Genomic DNA, 19920 nt, shown 5'->3' on the forward strand with positions numbered 1-19920 from the left:
GAATGGGCATGGAAGCCTCTGTGTGTGGCACTGTGGTGTGTACCACTATGTGAGGCCCGAGGGCAGAGCAGTGGGAAGATGCTTTGTCGTTTTTATGACCATTAGGAGGCCAGGACATTAGTATTATTACTGAGTTTCAGCAGAATCACTTGGAGGTTAAAACACATTCTCCTGAGCCCCACCTTCAGAGTTTCTAATTCCGTGTCCAGGGGTGGACTCATAATTTGGATTTCTCATCCGTTCCGGTGATGCTGAGAATGCTGCTCCCAGCACCTAATTTTGAGAACTGTGGTCTTGAGATCCAAACTTTCCTTCTATCAGCAGAGGGCAGCAGAGGGCAGCAGATAAGCAGTCCCTCACCAAGGAAGCAAGTCAGAGGCGGGCTGAAATCCTTATCGAGCCCCCCAACATTTCCATCTAACAAAAAGCCGGAGAGAGTGCTGAAATCATGAGTTCTTTAGATTTATATTTTCTATGTGACTTCGGCAACTACTCCTTTAACTTCTGCTGAATGGCTATCTATGAAATGGGGGAGTGACGATTAATGTTCGCTGAGAATTAGAACTTCCCATGAAAATTGAAATGTGTAGGTAATAAGTTATTCTGGGAGTTTCTTATTTCTTAGGACTTTTTATAAATGTCTGCATTTTGAACACTTCTGACTCACTCATAAACACTAGTTGCCCTCATTGAATTTTCAGTTGTTTAACAGTTTAGAGGCCGCTCTCTAACGTATCAAGCATTTGGAGGCCCTACTTTGTGCGTGGCCCTGTTCCAGGCATTTGGAATATTTGTCCCTTTCTACTGGCCTCTTCCTCCCAGAAGTCACCAGCCTGGAGTTCAGACACAGCATCTGGTTCCAGTATGGCCACAGGCAAGTCGCTCTTCCTCCCAGGACCTCTCACCTCTCAGACCCCGCGATCTAACACTGTGACTGCTACACCTGGGCATTCATTCCTACGGTCACAGAGGTGGACCCCAAAGTGCGATCCATGGGCATAAAAAGTCCACATGGAGAGTGACACACCTAGATGGCTGACCTAACTCAAAACGTTTTCCAAATGGTCCTTTACACCTCCGCCTCCACCCCAGTTGTCCAGAATACACACTTTCCTCGTGGGGTTTCCAGTTTGCAAGGGAATCTTGGTCATTTTTGGTAATGAGCGATGAGTGGGACATGACGTGTCCTAACTCCAGGCTGATCGACAGCAGCAACGTCTGTTCCTTCACAACCAGCTGAGTTAGGCGCTGTGGAGAGAACAGTCAAAAACAAAATAAGCCCAAACCGGTTTGGCTCAGTGGATAGAGCATCAGCCTGGGGACTGAAGGGTCCCGGGTTCAATTCCGGTACCTTGGTTGTGGGCACAACCCCAGTAGGGGGTATGCAAGAGGCAGCTGATCAATGACGCTCTCTCATCGATGTTTCAAACTCCCTATCCCTCTCCCTTCCTCTCAGTAAAAAAAATCAATAAAATATATATATTTTTTAAAAGAATGAAATTTAAATAAATAAATAAAATTCCTGCCGAGACCGGTTTGGCTCAGTGGATAGAGCGTCGGCTTGCGGACTGAAAGGTCCCGGGTTCGATTCCGGTCAAGGGCATGTACCTTGGTTGCCGGGTACATCCCCAGCAGGGGTGGTGCAAGAGGCAGCTGATCAATGATTCTCTCTCATCGATGTTTCTAACTCTCTATCCCTCTCCCTTCCTCTCTGTAAAAAATCAATAAAAAAGAAACATATATATATATATTTTTTTTTAAAGAACGAAATTTAAATAGATAGATAGATAGATAGATAGATAGATAGATAGATAGATAGATAGATAGATAGATAGATAGATAAAATTCCTGCCTTCATGGCCAGCAGGGTGGGCAAAACCTGAGCCCCATATCAGCTCATCCCGGCCGCGGCTGTTTCCCTAGGGCTTCAGGCCCCGCCCACCGCCCCGGCTCCGCCCACTCCAGACGTCAAATTTCCAGGCCGCGCCGCACTGACAGGGCCAATCGGAGGCCGCGGAAACTTCCTTAAGCCCCGCCCCGTACGTCGCCGCGCGGCGACAGCGATGGGGCCCGCGGGGTGCGCGGCGCGGCGGGCCTGGGCGCTGCGGGGCCTCGGGGCCGTCTCCCCGGCCGCGGCGCCGGGGGCGGGCGCCGGGGCGCGGCTGCGGCTGCTGGGCCCGCGGCGGCTTCCGGCGGGGCCGGCGCCCGGCCGGCTCTGCCCGGGCCTCGCCCGCGGCCTGCACGGCGGGCCCGGCCTGGGGGGGCGGCCGGCGTGGGCGACGGAGGCGGCGGGCGCGGAGCCCCGGGAACCCGGCGCCGCAGGTACGGGCGCGGGCGCGGGAGGCGGGCCCGGTCCGGCCGCGGGGCTGAGGAACCTGGGAGTGGGGTGACCACACGCCCCGCTTTCGGCGACGTCGTCCCGGGTTCCCACCCTTCGCCCCGCGGCGTTTGAAAAAGCCCCGAATCAGGTGGTCGGAAATCGTCTGCCGCCTTCCCTGGGGCGCCCCTCCCCGGTCCCGGTGGGAGGGGGCGCGGGCTGGGGGCGCCCACGGCCGTTCCCCGGGAGAGAGGGCGCGGGGGCGGCTGCGGCCCGGGGCCTCGGCGCCGCCCTCCGCCCGCGCCCCCGCCCTCCCCCGGGGGACCGGCCGCCGCCGGCGTGGGGCCGGGGCCGGGGATGGGGATGGGGATGGGGATGGGGCCGGGGCCGGGGGCGGGGATGGGGATGGGGATGGGGATGGGGATGGGGATGGGGCCGGGGCCGGGGATGGGGATGGGGATGGGGCCGGGGCCGGGGATGGGGATGGGGATGGGGATGGGGCCGGGGCCGGGGATGGGGATGGGGATGGGGATGGGGATGGGGCCGGGGCCGGGGGCGGGGGCGGGGATGGGGATGGGGATGGGGATGGGGATGGGGATGGGGCCGGGGCCGGGGCCGGGGATGGGGATGGGGATGGGGCCGGGGCCGGGGATGGGGATGGGGATGGGGATGGGGATGGGGCCGGGGCTGGGGGTGGGGCCGGGCGTGGGGCCGGGCCGGTGCCGGAGGCGCGGACGGCGGGCGGCTGAGGCCTGTCCCGGAGGCCGCGGAGGCCTGAGGAGGGCCGGGCGGGCGGCGGGCGGCGGGCGGCGGGCGGCGGGCGGCGGGCGGGTGCGGTGAGTGCGGGCCCGGCGGCCGCGGGCGGACGGACGGACGGACGGGATCGCACACGGACGGGCCCCGCTCCCCGCGGAGCACACAACAGCTCCGTCTCACAAGGCTTTCCCGGATAACGGTCACAGAACGCCGGCGGCTGTGTAAGGAAAGCCGGAGGGCCCAGATAAGGGTTGTTTGTTTTGTTTTAAAACGTTTAGCGCTCTCCTCGGTTGATTTGAGGCCCGAGTTTCTAGAGCCGTGGTCGGCAAACTGCGGCTCGCGAGCCACAGGCGGCTCTTCCACGAGATGCCGCGGCCGGGCGGGTCTGTGCCGACGAAGTGGCGTTAGGAGACGTTTACGTTTAAAACGCGTGGCTCTCCAAAGGAACTTCCATCCTCGTCCTGTCGGTGTTTGGCTCTGCGGACTGACGGGTTCGCCGGCCGCTGGCGGATGAAGGCTGTGGACCCGATCACCAGAGCCCTCCCAGCTCAGGATTTCAGATCCTGGTCCTTCTGTCCGCTGTTCAGTCTCCTGCGCCCCCGGCTGTCCCGCCGCCTCCCCAGCGGGCCGTTTTCCTTCCTTCTACCCGGTCTGCCCGAGCCCATTGCCCTTTGCTCTGGTCCTAGCGGCTGGTTCTGTGTGCACAGGTCACAGCCCCCGGGGGGGGGGGTGGCTGCGGGACCGAGCGCCCTTCCTGCAAGCCCTGCCCCGGCCGGGCCCCGCCGGCTCCGGAGGCGTTTCAGACCCCGTGCCCCGGGGATCCCGTGTTTGACTCCAGCGGGGCCTCCTGACACGAGCAGAACTTCGTGCCTTTCAGACCATGCGGCTTCCAAGTTTGACATTGACATGCTGGTTTCGCTCCTGAGGCAAGAAAACGCCAGAGACCTGTGTGTGATCCAGGTGCCTCCGGAAATGAAGTACACGGACTACTTCGTGATCGGCAGCGGGGCCTCCCCCCGGCACCTGCACGCCATGGCCTTCTACATCGTCAAAACGGTAGGACGCTCCTCCCTTTGGGACCCTGAGCGGAATGACACAGTGTCGGCTCGTTAGGCCGAGGAGAAACTCGAGAAAAGTGAATCTGTCAATGAGATGATAGAGGCCCCACACGCTCAGAATTTGCATGAGTGTTTTATGTGCTTTGATAGTGAAAATATTGGGGGAGGGATGGGCGCAGGCTGGAAGAGGGTTAATGGGGAGGGAAAGGAGGACCTATGTAATACTGTCAACAGCAAAGACTTAAAAAAAAAAAAAAGAAAGAAAGAAATGATGGGGACAAATAATTCTTGTCTTTTTAAAAATACTAAAAATAACCTGAGACACACTAGAGAGTGTACCCCGGAGGGGTTTCTAGAGCAGCGCTGCCTGATAGGGTAGGCTGAGTTTCAGGTGCTCGGTGGCCGCGTGTGACTAATGGCTGCCGTGCTGGACAGGACGGTAAGACATCTCTGCAGGAAGGACAGTGCTGGCCTAGAGCATGTCCTGTGCTCCCAAGCCCCGTCCTGGGCATGGGGAAGGAAGATGAATGTGGTTTAGTCCTTACCCTCCGATTCACAGCGGGCGGAAGGGGACGCAGCTCATTCTCCAGCTGTCCTGGCTGTAAATCAGAACGAGGAAGAAAAGGTACTTGGCAGCCTTCCCTGATTCCGACACCGCTTTACAGGGAAACCCCTCTCTGACCTCGGTGAAAGTTGGACAATTAAGACCAAAAGAAGAGCTGGTTTGCCCCGAGAGGGGGTAAAATAAGACGGGGCTGGAAACAGCCTTGGTGCCTGTGCACATTAAACAGTAACTTCCCTTCTCCCTTCCCCAGCCCCGGGAACCACCATCCTGCTTTCTGTCTCTCTAAATTTGACTGCTCTAAGCACCTCATATGAGTGAAACAATACCCAGCTTGTTCGTTTTGTTTGTGGCTGGCTTAAACCACTTAGCATCATGTTTTCAAGGTTCATCATATTGTGGTATGTGTCATTTTATTGTATGTACAACCAGATTTTATCTGTCCATCCAGTGATGGACATTTGGGTTGCTTCCCCCTGAAGAGTCCAGGTTTGATTCCAACCAAGGGCACCTGCCTGGGTTTCGGGCTCGATCCCCGGTAGGGGGCATGCAGGAGGCAGCCAATCATTGATTCTCTCTCATCATTGATGTTTCTCTCTCTCCCTCTCCCTTCCTCTCTAAAACATATTTTTTAAAGATGTAGAATTTTTTTGGAAGCAGATACAAACTCCATTTGGGCAGGGGGTGTCCCCAAAAGGGACCCCATGGGGAGGGACACCCCCTCCCCCCAATTGGAAAAGCCTGCTCTCTCTCTTTCTAATGAAAAAAAAAGTTAAAAAATTGTCTCATGTCCCTTTGTCTCCAGTTTATATATGCTGCAGTTCTTAGTTTGAATCTGACTTTTTTTTATTGGTCCCTTTCCTTAATTTAGGATCCCTGTTTTCCTTATTGGTCATTTTGCTACATAGAATTAGTGTCAAAGCTCAAAGCCCTTGTGGTGCCCCCTCACCTTCCTGGTTGGAGTCACTTTTGGTTTATCTTATGGTTTTCTTCCAGTTGTGCTGGCACAGAAAGCCTTCTCTTCTCTCTCCCAGCTGCTCGGTCAGGGCTACTTTTGGTCTAACTTTTGGTCACTTTAATTGCTCAGGCCAGAGGTACCCTGTCTGCCCTTGGTATGTGGCTATTTTAATTGCTCAGGCCAGAAATATTTCTAGCTGGGCGTGGCACTTTTCTATCCTCTGTACAGGAAGATAAGCACCCCCCGCATCTTTACTAATGTCTCCACTGTACCCTCCTCAGTCCCTAAACAAGCTATTAGCTAACCCTTTCAACATATTAGTTTCAGGTGTTCACCCCAGTGATTCACTATAACTTACTAATGATCATCCCAATAAATCTTGTACTCATCTGATACTATACATAGTTGTTAGAATATGATTGACGGTGTTTCCTATTCTGTACTTTACAATCCCATGACTATTCTGTAACAACAAATTTGTTTTTCTTAATCCCTTCACCTCTTTCACCCATCTCCCAATCCCCTCCCATCTGGCAGCCATCAAAATGTTCTGTGTCTATGAGTCTGTTTCTGTTTTGCTTATTTTGATTTTTAGATTTAATTGTTGATATATATGTTTATTGCCATTTTATTGTTTATATTTATTTTTTTTCTTAACATTTCATGCAATACTAATTTGGTGGTGATAAACTTTATTAGCTTTTACTTGTCTGGGAAGCTCTTTATCCTTCTATTCTAAATGATAGCTTTCCTGGTTAGAGTAACTTTCGTTGTAGGTCCTTGCTTTTCATTACTTTTCCATGGTGTAAATGTCCCACAGCTTTTTTATCCATTCATCTACTGGTGGGCACGTGGACTGTTTCCAGATCTTAGCTATTGTAAATGCTGCTGCTGGGAACATAGGGGTGCATATATTCTTTCTGAAACTCCATACTGTTTTCCATGGTGGCCGCACCAGACTGCGTTCCCTTTTCTCCACATTCTTCCCAGCACTTGTTTGTTGCTTTCTTTGTGATAGCCATTCTGACAGGCGTGAGGTGCTCTCTCATTGTGGTTTTAATTTGCATTTCTCTGATATGTGACTTTGAGCAGTTTTTCATATATCTCTTGACCATTTGTATGTCCTTTGGAGAAATGTCTGTTCGGGTTTTCTGTCCATTTTTAAATTGGATTGTCTTCCTTTTGTTGAGTTATATGAGTACTTTATATATTTTCGGATATTAACCCCTTATCAAGTCTATCATTGGCAAATATAGTCTCCCATACATTAGGATTTGCTTTTCATTTTGATGGTGGTTTATTTTGAGCAGAAGCTTTTATTTTGATGTCCCATTTATTTTCTCCTTAGTTTCCTTTGCCCTTAGGGTATGTATCCGTAAACTCATTGCTACATGAGATGCCCGAGATTTTACTGCCACGATCTCCTTTAAGATTTTTATGGTTTCATGCCTTACATTTAAGTCTTTTATCCACCTTGAGTTTATGCTTGTGTATGGTGTGAGTGGTCGTTTCATCCTTTTGCATTTGTCCAGTTTTCCCAGAACCATTTGTTGAAGAGACTGTCTTTACTGCATTGTATGTTCTTGCCTCCTTTGTCAAATATTAATCGACTGTAATGGTGTGGGTCAATTTCTGGTTTAGTTATTTGGGTCTTCTATTTATTTCTGTTAATCCACCTAAAGATTTGCCAATTTTATTGATCTTTTTAAAAAACAAATCTTGGTTTCATTTTATTCTCTGATCGTTTCCTTCTTTCTGCTAGTTTTTGTTTTTCATTTCCTAGTTTTTGTAAGTTTAAGTGTTAATTTCTACATTTTTGTGGATATTTTTAGTTTTCATTCTGATTTCTAGTTTTCATTGTGACCAGAAAATATACTTACGTAATTTTTTTTAAAAAAACTGAATTTATAAAGACTTGCACTGTGGGTGTGACTCAATGGTTAAGTGTCCGTCCATGAACCAGGTTAGATTCCTGGTCAGGGCATATGCCCAGGTTGCAGGCTTGATCCCCAGCAGAGGGGTGAGCAGATTGCAGTGGATTGGTGTTTCTGTCCCTCTTTTTTCCCATCTCTAAAAGTCAGTTTTAAAATTTATCAAGAGTTGTTTTGTGGCCTTACGTGATGTATCCTGAAAAATGTTTCATGTACTTTTAAAAAGGTTGTATTCTGCTATTGTTGGGTGCAATGTTCTTATTAGATGTCTGTGAAGTCCGATGGTTTTGTAATGTTGTCTTTATTCTTCATTGATCTTTTGTCTGGTTGTTCTGTCCGTTATTGAAAATGGGTAGTGAGTCTCATCTTACTGTTGCCATCTATTTCTTTCATTAATCCTATCAGCGTTTTGTGTGTTTAGGACAGGCGTCTTCAAACTGCGGCCCGCAGAGGAGTCTGATCCGGCCCGCCAGGTTTTTTGGGCAGTGAGCGCAGCCGAGGTGTTACAGTAGGAATTAGTAGTTCATATAGTCCGGCCCTCCAGCTCTCTGAGGGACCGTGATCTGGCCCCCACTTTAAAAAGTTTGAGGACGCCTGGTTTAGGAGCTCTTTTTAAAAAAGTATATATTTTACTTTTTTACAGAGAGGGAGGGAGAAACATAGATGAGAATCGTCGATCAGCTGCCTCTTGCACACCCCCTACTGGGGATGTGCCCACAACCAAGTTACATGCCCTTGACGGGAATTGAACCCGGGACCTTTCAGTCCGCAGACCGATGCTCTACCCACTGAGCCACACCAGCTTTGGGCAGGAGCTCTGGCTTTTGATACGTGCGCATAGTTCTGTCACCTTGGTCATTAATGTCCTTTTGTGACAAATGTATCTGTTGGGAGCAGATGTGGGATGATGAAGTCTCATTAACATTGCTTCCCTGAGAATGAAGGGAAGCTGGGATGAGCAGAAGGGATGATGTAGGTGAGGACCAGATATGAGTTTATGACTGTGCACCAGAGACACTGTGGTGGTTTGGGGCAGGAGTATTCAGTTAGAGAGGCATAGAAATTGGGAAGGACTTAGGGGGAACTAGTTTTCCTAAGTTATTAATTATGGGGCAAATAGGAATGAGTAAGCTAGGTTCCAAATTAAGACCAAGAAAAAAATACCACCAGAACCTCAGTAAGAGGAAAGATTTCCCCCACCCCTTCTCCCTTTAATAAATTCTCTCTCCTTTTTCAGTACAAATTCCTAAAAAGTAAAAATGAGCCTCATGTGAGAATTGAAGGGAAGGACACTGATGACTGGCTGTGTGTGGACTTTGGTAAGTTATGTTGACACATTGAACTATTTTCAACTGCAGGACTGAGATCAAATTGCTGAGTATTTTCCCATATAAATTTTTCAAAATGTTTTCATTGTAACCCAGGTGTTCTTATTCACATGTGAGATGCTCACCTAACCTGGTATGTATGTAATGAGTCAAAGAGGTCAGAAAGAGGATAGACCAGGATAGGTAACATGGTAGAGATCCCTTAGTGGCACCAGAAGGCCTGGGACACACCTAACCATCGTGGCCTTAAATGCCTTGGCTGAGGTGAAGAGCACTTCCGACTTAGGACTGGAATTTGAAGAGACCTAACAAATCTGGGTATTAATATATACACATAGTCTTGAAGTATTTCCCCACAAGGTACTTACTTCAAAGGGAAAAATAGTAACTGTCAAGAACTGAGGGGAGCCTGAGATTTTCTCTTGTCAAGCAGCCAGTTTCTGGCTAAAGGAGTCAAGGCTGTTATTGTAATAGCACAGCCAACAGCAGCACTTTTGGAGCGGGCTCCCTAAGCCCGTTTATATAGAGTAGGGGTGTCGAACTCAATCAGAGAAGGGGCCAAAATCTAAAATCCAGCCTAAATCGCGGGCCGAATGGTTTACTGAACAGTCATAAACTGTCATTGTGATGGAAACGCAGCGGAGTGCAGTGATGACAGCGCGGTGCGGGCCACATTGCAAGGCCTGGCGGGACGGATTTGGCCCGCGGGCCTTGTGTTTGACACATGTGATATAGAGCAACATGGGCCTGTACACACCGTTCTAAGAGAGGAACCGGATTTTACAGAATTGACATTGTTTATGATGGGCGGGAAGCAGCTCCTTTTGCAATGGTGGAAGACGTTTTTTCTGGCAAGGCTATAAGTCAGGGTTTCTCAGCTTTGTCACTTAACATTTTAGACCAGGTAATTTTAGTAGGTAGGAATATCTTGTGTATTATCCTACTTTCCCCATCCATAGCTGCCCTTTGCTCCAGAGCAAGTATCTCAAAAAAGATAGCCCAGAACAAAAGGCAGTGACACATTTGGAGAATTCTCAAGAGAGAGCTGACTGGCAGTCACTTGGAATACAATAACTTGTATATATTGGCATCATGCACCCTTCTGTGTGATGCACTGAGACAAAAACACAGCAGCATTCGGTGGTATTTTACTGGATGGGCCGAGTTTTCTAACAGGTTTTCAGACAATGCTCTTCTGTGGTCCACACCTTGAGAACTATTATTTGAGTTCCTATAGTTACACTGTGAGTAATACACTATTAGAACAGCATCAGACAGACTGCTGCTGCTTTGTAACTCTTACCTGTCCTTCATAGGCAGGATGGTGGTTCATTTGATGCTTCCGGAGACCAGAGAAATGTATGAACTAGAGAAGTTATGGACCCTGCGTTCCTATGACGACCAGTTAGCTCAGATAGCACCTCAGGCGTTACCTGAAGACTTCATTCTTGGAATAGAAGATGACACGTCATCCCTGACTCCAGTGGAGTTCAAATGTGAATAAAATTCTGGTTTGCTCATTTCAGACTGCGGGTAAGTTATTGTCAACACAAGTCTTACCTGAATGGGCATCATGCCGACACTAGAATGTGGAGAGTGCAGGTAAAGGAGCTTCAACTGCAGTTTTAATGTTGTCTTTGTTCCTGAGCTGCCAGGAGGGTTTCCTGGAGTTATCACTGGTCCCCATGTTAACTCTCAGATTTTTTATTAATTTTGCTTCAGTATAAGTATTACTATGGACAACATTTTAAAAAATAAAGCAAAAACACATAACTAGCCCTATAATTCCAGTTCATCTGCGAACAGTATTATCCAGGTTCACATTACGTACCATGGGATAAAGGAAATAATAGATATTGGTGCTTACCTTGAGAATGACTTCAGTATTACTAAAAATCTGTTTAAATTTGTAACTTACATTCATATTTACTTGAAAAATCAAAAATAAAAACAGTAAGCTGCACCTAATGATGAAAAACTTTATTCTGCATCAAGGTGTCTGGAAAATGAAGCTGCATTTGGGCACATTACAAATGAGGAATGATCCATATGTGGTGAGTGCAAACTCAAGAGTTATTTTCTAGCTATTACCAGATACTCCATTACCAATGCTTAATTCAAAGTAACACATGATTTGCCACACTAAAGGCTAGAAGTGAAATATGACAGAATTTAAATCAGCAGATATAAATGCAGCACCTATTTGTATTTTTTAAAAAACAACTCATCAAATATTGGCAAAATCAAATACTGAGGAAGAGTTCTGGCCATAAGCACATCTCACCTAAAAACCAACCCGAAAGCCAGTCCATGATTATTTTTTTAAGCAATTTGCTGGTGGGGGGGGTTAGGAATGCTAGATGAATTCAGTGACAAGAAGGGCACTTTTTGGCTAACACTACAAAATAAACTGGTTTTCTGAAAACATTTCAAGTCATTTCCAAAATGTCTGATACACTGATCATTAGAAAAACTTACCTAGTCTGTAGAAATTCATTTTGAAATACAAATGAGGCAAAATGATTTTTTCAGGGTTACTATATATGTCCTTCAGATCCATGTAATGTGATGACTGTGATCCTTTCATGAACAAAAAGCAACAAACAATTCTGAGAGCAGGGTGCCTTGGAGACCACCCACATAATTCAACATCCTGGGCTTTGCTATCAAATTACAGGACGGGCAAATGAGTTCAGGTCAAAGGCTTTATCACAGTCATCCGAACTACATCCCAAAAATTGTTTTCTTACAACAACTGGTTGCACAGAATACAGAAATCCTGCTGTATTTAACGTAATATTTTAGGTGGCCTTTCCTTTTTATCATTGTTTAAAAATCTTCAAAACAGCTTAGTGAGGCTCATGGCAGTGCCTGGCACATGCAGATGGAGCTTTTCATGGCCTTCCAAGGAACACTCACACTATCTGACTGCCCCACTGGGCTTCACAAGCAACTCTTGGGGTCTGCTCAAAGGGTAAACCAATTGCTGAGGTGGATTGGCAAACTAAGCACCTGTAAGACAAGCTGAGGCTTGCTTTTTGCCAATCGTTTCAAGTCCACAGGGCTGCATATCTCCATTGCTGCACTTTCTTCAGGTAGCGATAGTCAGAAGCACAAAGCAATTATGCACTCAATCACTTAGCCCAACAAAAGCACTGAAGCCATTTGAAACTAGCCAGCCATTCCAGAACTTCCTGCGACCACTTCACGCTGTTCGTACCATCAAAAACTTTCCCTGCCACAAACAAAAAGGAAATGGTATTGCTGCTCTCCAAATATAGGCACTGCTCCGTCACTGGACATTAGACTTTCCAACTAAAAACTGTCAAAGCCTCAAAAACCTGAAATTAATTTTCCAGCTTTACTGTCACCAGCCAGAAGTAAAAAAATTTTTTTCAGTTATTTGCCTGTTAGCTAATTAAATTTTATTTTTAAAAAACAGTTGGACTTTTATCTTTATAAAGTATATAAAAATTTCAAAAAAAAACAAACCCCACAAAATTTGCTTTCATTGCATACTGAATACCTGAGGTAGTTGAGTAAAATGCACATTTAATACCCCTGCCAACACCATTCAGCACTTCCCTTAGGTTATTCATGTTAGTGTTAGATAAAAATGAAACAGAAGTTTTTCTATGTTGATATCATAACAGTTAAGTTCCTATAATAATTCTATTCTCGCTTAGGAGCAATCTGTTTTTATTTGATGAATTTAGTGAGTGCATCACTAAGCCAATTTCTTGCATAAACGGGAACATTAAGAAAAATTAGCAAGTTTTACACTGGAAATACAACACAAGGGAAGTGCAGAGCTCCTCTTTTCCTCCCTCCCCCTCATTTTTTCCTTTTAAAGCTGGGTGTCACCGTTTCAGAGAGCATAGAGATACATTCTCACAGAGACAGGAGTTCGGAAGTTGCCTGGTACTCAGAAACAACTGGCTAGGTAAAACTTGTGCATGTGATTCTGGATGGGTCAGCCGCCGTCTGTTGGTTAAGCAATCTGTCTTTGGTTTGGCATCTGCCTCTGTGGTGGGCTGTTTCCTGAGCCTTTACTTCCGTCTTGACTGCGGTGGTCCACTTTGCAGAGCTCTCTGCTGTTGGTGCTGCTTTACCTGAGACAGAATTTCCTGAATTTTCCTCTGGGCAACCTACAGAAGGAGAGAGTTTTCAAATTCCCACCTGATCAAAGTTACTCAAAGTTGGTTTTACTTTTACATTTCAAAAACTTCAAACAGAAGTGTATTTGAAGATTAATTATCCATCCTAATTAGTTTGCTAGTAGTCTCTGAAGCCACCTGCTAAAAGGAATTGTTTGGCACTAGAATCAATGGGCCCACCTGGAAGCACAGGCACAGGGATAGGACAGACAGAGCTCTCAGTGTCTAGGGAAGGGGCCATGTCCACCTGTGAGGGTGGCAAGAAGAAGAACGAGAAAGACAAGACATTCAAGGAGAAGCATGAATAGAGAAACTCAGGATAAAAGTGCTTCCTGGCCGTTAGTGGAATTAAGAAATCTGGTAAAAGTGAGCCAGTCCTTGGGCCTGGGCCATTCCATTTGTTTGAACATCTGCCTTCCCTGCCATAACATCTGTGCCACCTGTAAGGAGCCTGTGGGACATATTAAGAAAAACTTTTGTTAACAGTAATAATGCAGTGACTTATCTCTTTAGTTCTTCTCACTCAGCCATTTTTAACTTAGCTGTGAGGTCAAAGTAGACTCAGCCTAGAGTTCTGTCAGTGTGTTCTCTTTTTTCTATCCTGAATTCTGTACCACCTGGAATTAAACCAACTCATATGAAAACATAAATCAATTAAAATAATTTTTAAGTGTTTGGTACCTACAGGAAAATTGCTTCCATTTGGGGAAAAAGCACTAGAACTTGCTTATCACATTAGAGCTCACTTGCCTGGCAAGCATAGAAGTGACCAGTTATTTTGACCACCACTTGATCATTCTCATCAGGCGTCTGGTCACGTGGGACAACAACTTCTGCGCTAGATAAATTCTGGAGCTCATTCACCTGAAAAAGATGAATACAAATCATGTTAACTTTTGTCTTTTGTTACCATTTCCTGAGCACTTACTATGCCAAACACTAGCTATGGCTTTACAAATTTCACCCAATCCACTAATGATTCTGTCCGGTTAGTAATACTGTCCCCACTGCAAGATGATGAAAACCAAGGCTTAGGGAAAGAAACTGACTTGCCCAAAGCCACACAAGTGAATGACCAAATTCAAACCCTGAGAGTCTGCTTCCAAAGTGTATGCTCAATCACTTCAAAATTGTAAATAGCTTTGAAAATGACTTAGTTACATGTACTAAATCTGGGAAACATTCTTTTTTTCCAGTTACAGAGTTACAAGTTATAAAAGATGAAATTAAAAAAAACTTTTCTCATGTCACTGTGCAATAAAAATTAAAAACTGAGTCATGTCAACAGAAAAAAGCTAAGTGCCCCTTGTGAATGAGTTTTCTCACACAAAGTGGTCTCAAAGAGAGGCATTACTTTCACCAGTAGCTGACACCAACACTCGGGAGGAACAAAAGAGTCTTCTCCAAACGTTGGCCCAGATGGTCCTGCTTTTTTTAAATCAGCCAACATTCAGAGACGTGGAACTCCTAAGTACCTGTCCGTGCTCTCCCTTTCATACCACTGCACAGGGTTTGCTGAAGTACTTGCCGTTTTGCCTCCTTTTCCAATAACTCTGCCAGCAGCAAAGGATGGCACTCTGATATGAGCTTCAAGTTTCACCTCTTCTTTAGGACTAACGAAGTTTTCTTCTTTAATTTTCCCATAAATTCTTCCCTGAGCCTACAGATGAGAACACAGCCTATCAATCAGTGTCATTCATGTAGGAGACAAAAAGTCCTTTTACATTAAAAATAGCCTAAGTCGCCAAAACCGGTTTGGCTCAGTGGATAGAGCATTGGCCTGTGGACTGAAGGGTCCCGGGTTTGATTCCGGTCAGGGGCATGTACCTTGGCTGCGGGCACATCCCCAGTGGGGGGGGTGTAGGAGGCAGCTGATTGATGTTTCTGTCTTGTCGATGTTTCTGACTATCTCTCTTCCTTCCTCTCTGTGGACAATCAATAAAATATATTTTAAAAAAACAACAACAAAAAAACCAAAACGCCTAAGTCTACTGGAGTGGTCCTTTGCCAATGATGCGTCTGCATTTGATAGATGGAAGATCACATAAGAGACTGAGAGGTTAGGAAGCCCTGGAAAAAGTTGACCGGCACTGCATGTCACAGATGAGTCCATTGAATGATGGGTGAAAGAATGAACCATATTCTTTAGACAAAAGTTAAAGGAGTTAATTAATAGTCATCCTAACTAAAAATAAATCACTTTTGTGGGCAAATGGCCATTTGCTCTTCACCTGAAAGGTAAAACCTCTCCTCCAGGTAATAAGTAATTCTATTTTTCCTGAGCAGAAGAGACTTAGGGAGAACTGCAGAGCCAGCTGTGCTAGGCTCACAGGAAGCCAGCTCTTGTCTCAATGGGCCGCTGAGAGGAATTGTTTTTTCCTCTTAACCAGGTGGTTTCTACTTTGAATAAGACTACAAAAAGTTAACATATACTTCTGATATTTACAGTCAGCACATCCTGTCACCTACTGCATACAACTAGATGTTACACGTAAGAAACCTCCCTATGGTGCGTCAGTTAGTTTGCTCTGCAGAGCTGTTTAATTGGACAGAGTGACTAGAGAGGCAATGAACTGGGGCTAACAGTTAATCCAAGGGTAAGAGGAAAAGCATTTTAATTCAAGTTTATGGCTTCTCAGGGGCAAGGGAAATTTGAGGAGTTTTCCAAGGCATTAATCAGGCAGGCTTGTGAATTTCAGCATTAAAGGCTCACCTTCACATATAACAAGGCAGCTGAGCAAATTCTCTTTCGAGAGACAGGTAAATCCAAAAACCACTAAAGAACTCTCAAAACAAAGGCTTTGGATTTGAAATGTAATTGGGGGTTTCTACTCTTTAAAAAAATTTTAATTTATTGGGGTTACACTGGTCATAAAAATTACATGTTTCAAGTATACAGTTCTAACTTTTGTAAGATTGTATTTATGCCAAACTGACCATGGTGGCTGGCAAGCAAGATCTCAAATACTCCTCAGTCTTTAGAAATGTCCATCCAGAAATTGTTTCTACTGAGTATGAGATACATTTAAGAAGAAGCCAGGTTAGAGTTCCTGAAAAGAAGGCATTCCTATTCTCCCATCCATTCATTGCTGCCTGTGCACAGACTCCAGAGCACACACCTTGAACTGGGCCTCCGGTGGCCCGGTGATAATCACCATCCTCACTTTCGCATCTGGTGCTTCGGCTGGAGCGATCTGGAACAGACCCATCGGGTTAGGATAGAAAGGTCACACAAACAGCCTGATATTTGCACCTGGCTTAGTGACACGTAGAAATTCTTCCGGAAGGAAGTTATGAAGAGACAGTAATTAACGTGGGCTTATTAGTTATTGCTCCTGCCACACACTTGTCCTTACACTGTGCCTGGTCCTAATCTACAAGTCCATGTGCAGCCCCTCAGCTAATTCTCACTCCATCCTGACAAGGCACTGCCTCTGCTTTACTGTGGGCAGACGGAGGCTGGAGCAGTTAACTGATCACAGCCAACACAGCTGGAGGGAGCGCTGGGTCTGTGTCCACCGCCATGCCCGTCACGACACCACTGCCACTCAGAGCGTGGTCTTTGGCCCGTGTGCATCAGAGCCCCCAAGTTCCAGTGTGAGCAAGACTCTGATAAATTCACAAATGCAGATGACTGGTAAATTCCCTCCAAGTGTTGTCACTGAGACCATATAAAGTAAAGTAACTTCAGGATAGACTGTACCTGCAATTCAAATAATAAGGTATCAAGAAGACTCATGTTCTGTGACTGACTGTACTTAAAGCTCCAGGGCCACCGCAGCTGGCAGAACAGTACCTTAATGGAAGCTCCTGCAAAGCGAGAAAGCTGTTTGATGTGCTGCCCCTGCTTGCCAATAATGGCACCGACAGATAAGGCTGGGATAAACAGATGGACGGTCTCCGTTTCTGATTGCTGTCGGAAAAGAAACACAGTACAGTCATGCTTATTGCATACGATCAGGCTATTATGGTGGTACAGGGAAAGGAGCTTTGCGTACGGCAGGAATACTGGGATAGATGTAGGAAAGCCACTGTGGAAACTGACCTGAGTTTACCTAACAGGACGAGAAAATCTTATTTATATACTCATCCTGAAAACACTTGGATCTAAATTATCACTTCTGTACACAATTTTCTTAAACTTTAAAATGTCACCAAATTATAGATTTACAAGCTCTATAAATATTACAAAGTTTAAATGTATTGGAATAGAGGCACAGATTATGTCTACAATGAAGATTCCCCCATCACTATATCCAAGGAAGATTCTTAAGTTATGAGAATAAAATCACATCACAGAAAAGTCAAGGAAAAAACCCCACTGTTCCTTCACTTTAACCTGACCTCGATTTCACTGTATCTGAGGACACTACTGGAGAGACCCGCCCCTGGCCAGGCGGGTCAGGGGGTTAGAGCGTTGTCCCATATACCAAAAAAGGTTGTGGGTTCAATTCCTGGTCCTGGCTCATAGGATCTATCGTAGGCATGGACAGGAGACAACCACTGTGTGTGCCTCACACTGATGTTTCTCTTCTCCCCATCCTTTCCATTCTCTAAAAAAAATAAAATAAAAAAATAGAAAACATCCTCGGGTGAGGATTAACAAAAAGTAAAAATCCATTAAAAAACTAAAAAACAAAACATGACCTGGCTGAGGTGGCTCAGCTGGTTGGAGTGTCATCCCATGCCACGGAAGATCGAGGGTTCAATTCCCAATCGGGCACAGACCTGGCTTGTGGGTTCCATCTCCAGGCGGGGCATGTACAAAAGGTAACCAATTGATGTATCGCTCTCAAGTCTATGTCTCTATCCTCAAGTGAACATTAAATACCTTCAGAAAGTCTGTTTTCCAGTTTTTCACTAATTCATGTAAAATCTTTAAACATAAATCTTGTGCCCTTGTACAAATGCTTCTAAAAATTTATGTAATTAAAATTCTCTGACAGAGCATAACCATTTAAAACTGACAGATATTTCTAAATTCTCATACTAACGTATCTTGCAGTCCGTATATTAAGGGGGCTATTTTAGTTAAAACCATGCCTTTCACACTGATGGAAAACAGCAATATCTTATTCCAGACCCCACACCTAGTTTTCTACAAAAAATAATCTAAATTCTGCGAATTTGTTCCTTTATAGTCCCACCATGCACCTATTTCCTGCAAGAGCACCTAAAGTTCAACTCTAGGAAATATTTTTACTAAAAACTATTGGATTTTGTTTCTTCAGCATCTGTCTAAATAGATACACAATATTCTTTATAGCTTGGTGTTTCTTTGGTATTCCATATGTTTCCAAGGATGTCATAACACACACAACATAGTTGTCAGCTAAATGAAGTCTTTTCTTGTAGCTCTAGACTCCACAGCATTCTTAGGATAAACATCAGAAGACTGCCTTATCACTACACTTTTTTTTTTAATCAAGCTCTTGCCTGTAGAGATTTGTAATAGGGGCTTGTCCTGCACAGCTTAGGTGACTACTGCTGCTATCAGTGAAGAACACCAAATAATATTACTTCATTCTTCATGAGAACCATGCCTTTTTCCGGAAAGCATCATACCTCAGCCTGCCAATGTTGTGCAGTTAGCACACGCCATTTACTCCCAAGGGGCCCTTTAAGGCCTATCGTATTTTAATAACTAGATAGACCAACTTGAATTAATGCTGACACTGACCATAAACTCTGTTCAATGTCAGCATCTATTACCTGCATCTTCTCAGTGCATGAGATGACACTCAACCAACTGAGCCACACTGGCCAGGGCTTAACCAATTAAAAAAAATATATATATATTTTATTGATTTTTTATGAGAGGAAGAGAAAGGGATAGAGTTAGAAACATCAATGAGAGAGAAACATCGATCAGCTGCCTCCTGCACACCCCCTACTGAGGATGTGCCCACAGCCAAGGTACATGCCCTTGACTGGAATTAAACCTGGGACCCTTCAGTCTGCAGGCCAAAGAAGCTCTATCCACTGAGCCAAACCAGCCAGGGCAATTTTTCTTTTTCTTTTTTAAGTAAAGCTAGGACCTAAATATTGTATGTCACTGAGAACATCCATATCACATTCTTCTGAATTATATCCTTTTTGAGGGAAGAGAAGTTTGGCAGTGATAAAAACCTCTTAACTGATCAGCCTAAATCTTAAGGTGTAACTCGCCCAGAACTGTCCCACTGTATTTTGCCATGATTATAATTATTTTTTTTCTGGGCCTTGGTCCAGTAAGATTTTATGCTGCTTACCAAGTACACATAACCTAAAAAGATAAAACAGAGGTGAAGAAAAAGAGCATAGAGACCTGAACAGAAGAGATAAGATGAAGCCAGAAATGCTACTACACAAATTTGACTCTCAGCTTCTTAGCAGCTAATTAAAAGAAAAAATTCAGTAGCATGATTTACCGTATCTATAAGAGAAAAATTCCTTTTGCTTAGTAAACACTACTTCTTTTCCTGTGACTGATCTGGAGCAACCAGTGGATGCCCTCAGAGGATACAGTAACCAGCATCATCCTCTGAGCGTGAGCGCAGCCAGCAGAGCCCCAGCTTGTCAGTCGGAAAGTACTGAAGACCACGCAGAGGCAAAGACAAAGTCGTTAAAACTCAAAGAGTGAACAAAAGCTGAATCACCTTTCACCAGTGACGAAAGGCTATTGATTTGTTGAGGTGTTGGGGTTTAAAAGTTGTGTCAAGTTTGGAAAAGGAGTGGTGGTCAACAGAGAAGGGTCCAAAGGACCAAAAGCAAACAGAAAGAAGGGCAAAGACCTGCAGGAAGAAGCAGTATGCAGACAGAAATGAGCTCTGCACAGGGATGAAAGGGCAGCAGCAGAACCTGTCAAGTACAA

The 19920-nt window shown here is 45.4% G+C and overlaps 2 protein-coding genes across 2 annotated transcripts in view; one reads left to right on the top strand and one right to left on the bottom strand.

Annotated features, from left to right (window-relative positions):
- The first annotated feature begins 2035 nt into the window (after positions 1-2035).
- MALSU1 (mitochondrial assembly of ribosomal large subunit 1) lies at positions 2036-10435 on the top strand. The gene is made up of 4 exons (XM_036453717.2): positions 2036-2322; positions 3951-4129; positions 8820-8901; positions 10227-10435. Exons 1-4 carry the CDS (start codon positions 2064-2066, stop codon positions 10412-10414), a joined length of 708 nt encoding a protein of 235 aa, XP_036309610.1. The 5' UTR covers positions 2036-2063; the 3' UTR covers positions 10415-10435.
- A 434-nt stretch (positions 10436-10869) lies between these two features.
- IGF2BP3 (insulin like growth factor 2 mRNA binding protein 3) overlaps positions 10870-19920 on the bottom strand; it is an 80236-nt gene continuing 71185 nt past the window's right edge. The window contains exons 11-15 of the mRNA XM_036453714.2: positions 16864-16980; positions 16187-16261; positions 14596-14727; positions 13818-13931; positions 10870-13058 (exon numbers count right to left, since the gene is read on the bottom strand). Coding sequence (XP_036309607.1) covers positions 12960-13058; positions 13818-13931; positions 14596-14727; positions 16187-16261; positions 16864-16980 — 537 coding nt within the window. The 3' untranslated portion in view covers positions 10870-12959. The remainder of the gene's footprint in view (positions 13059-13817; positions 13932-14595; positions 14728-16186; positions 16262-16863; positions 16981-19920) is intronic.

The sequence above is a fragment of the Pipistrellus kuhlii genome, unplaced genomic scaffold, assembly GCF_014108245.1.
Source record: "Pipistrellus kuhlii isolate mPipKuh1 unplaced genomic scaffold, mPipKuh1.p scaffold_m20_p_26, whole genome shotgun sequence".
Classification (NCBI taxonomy): domain Eukaryota; kingdom Metazoa; phylum Chordata; class Mammalia; order Chiroptera; family Vespertilionidae; genus Pipistrellus; species Pipistrellus kuhlii.

What these genes read in the sequence shown, in the direction of transcription:
- MALSU1 (XM_036453717.2), top strand. Translation starts at nt 2,064, where the DNA reads ATGGGGCCCGCGGGGTGCGCGGCGCGGCGGGCCTGGGCGCTGCGGGGC. An exon ending in CCTTCTACATCGTCAAAACG is followed by an intron (nt 4,130 to 8,819) that starts GTAGGACGCTCC and finishes CTCCTTTTTCAG; the next exon opens with TACAAATTCCTAAAAAGTAA. An exon ending in CTGGCTGTGTGTGGACTTTG is followed by an intron (nt 8,902 to 10,226) that starts GTAAGTTATGTT and finishes TGTCCTTCATAG; the next exon opens with GCAGGATGGTGGTTCATTTG.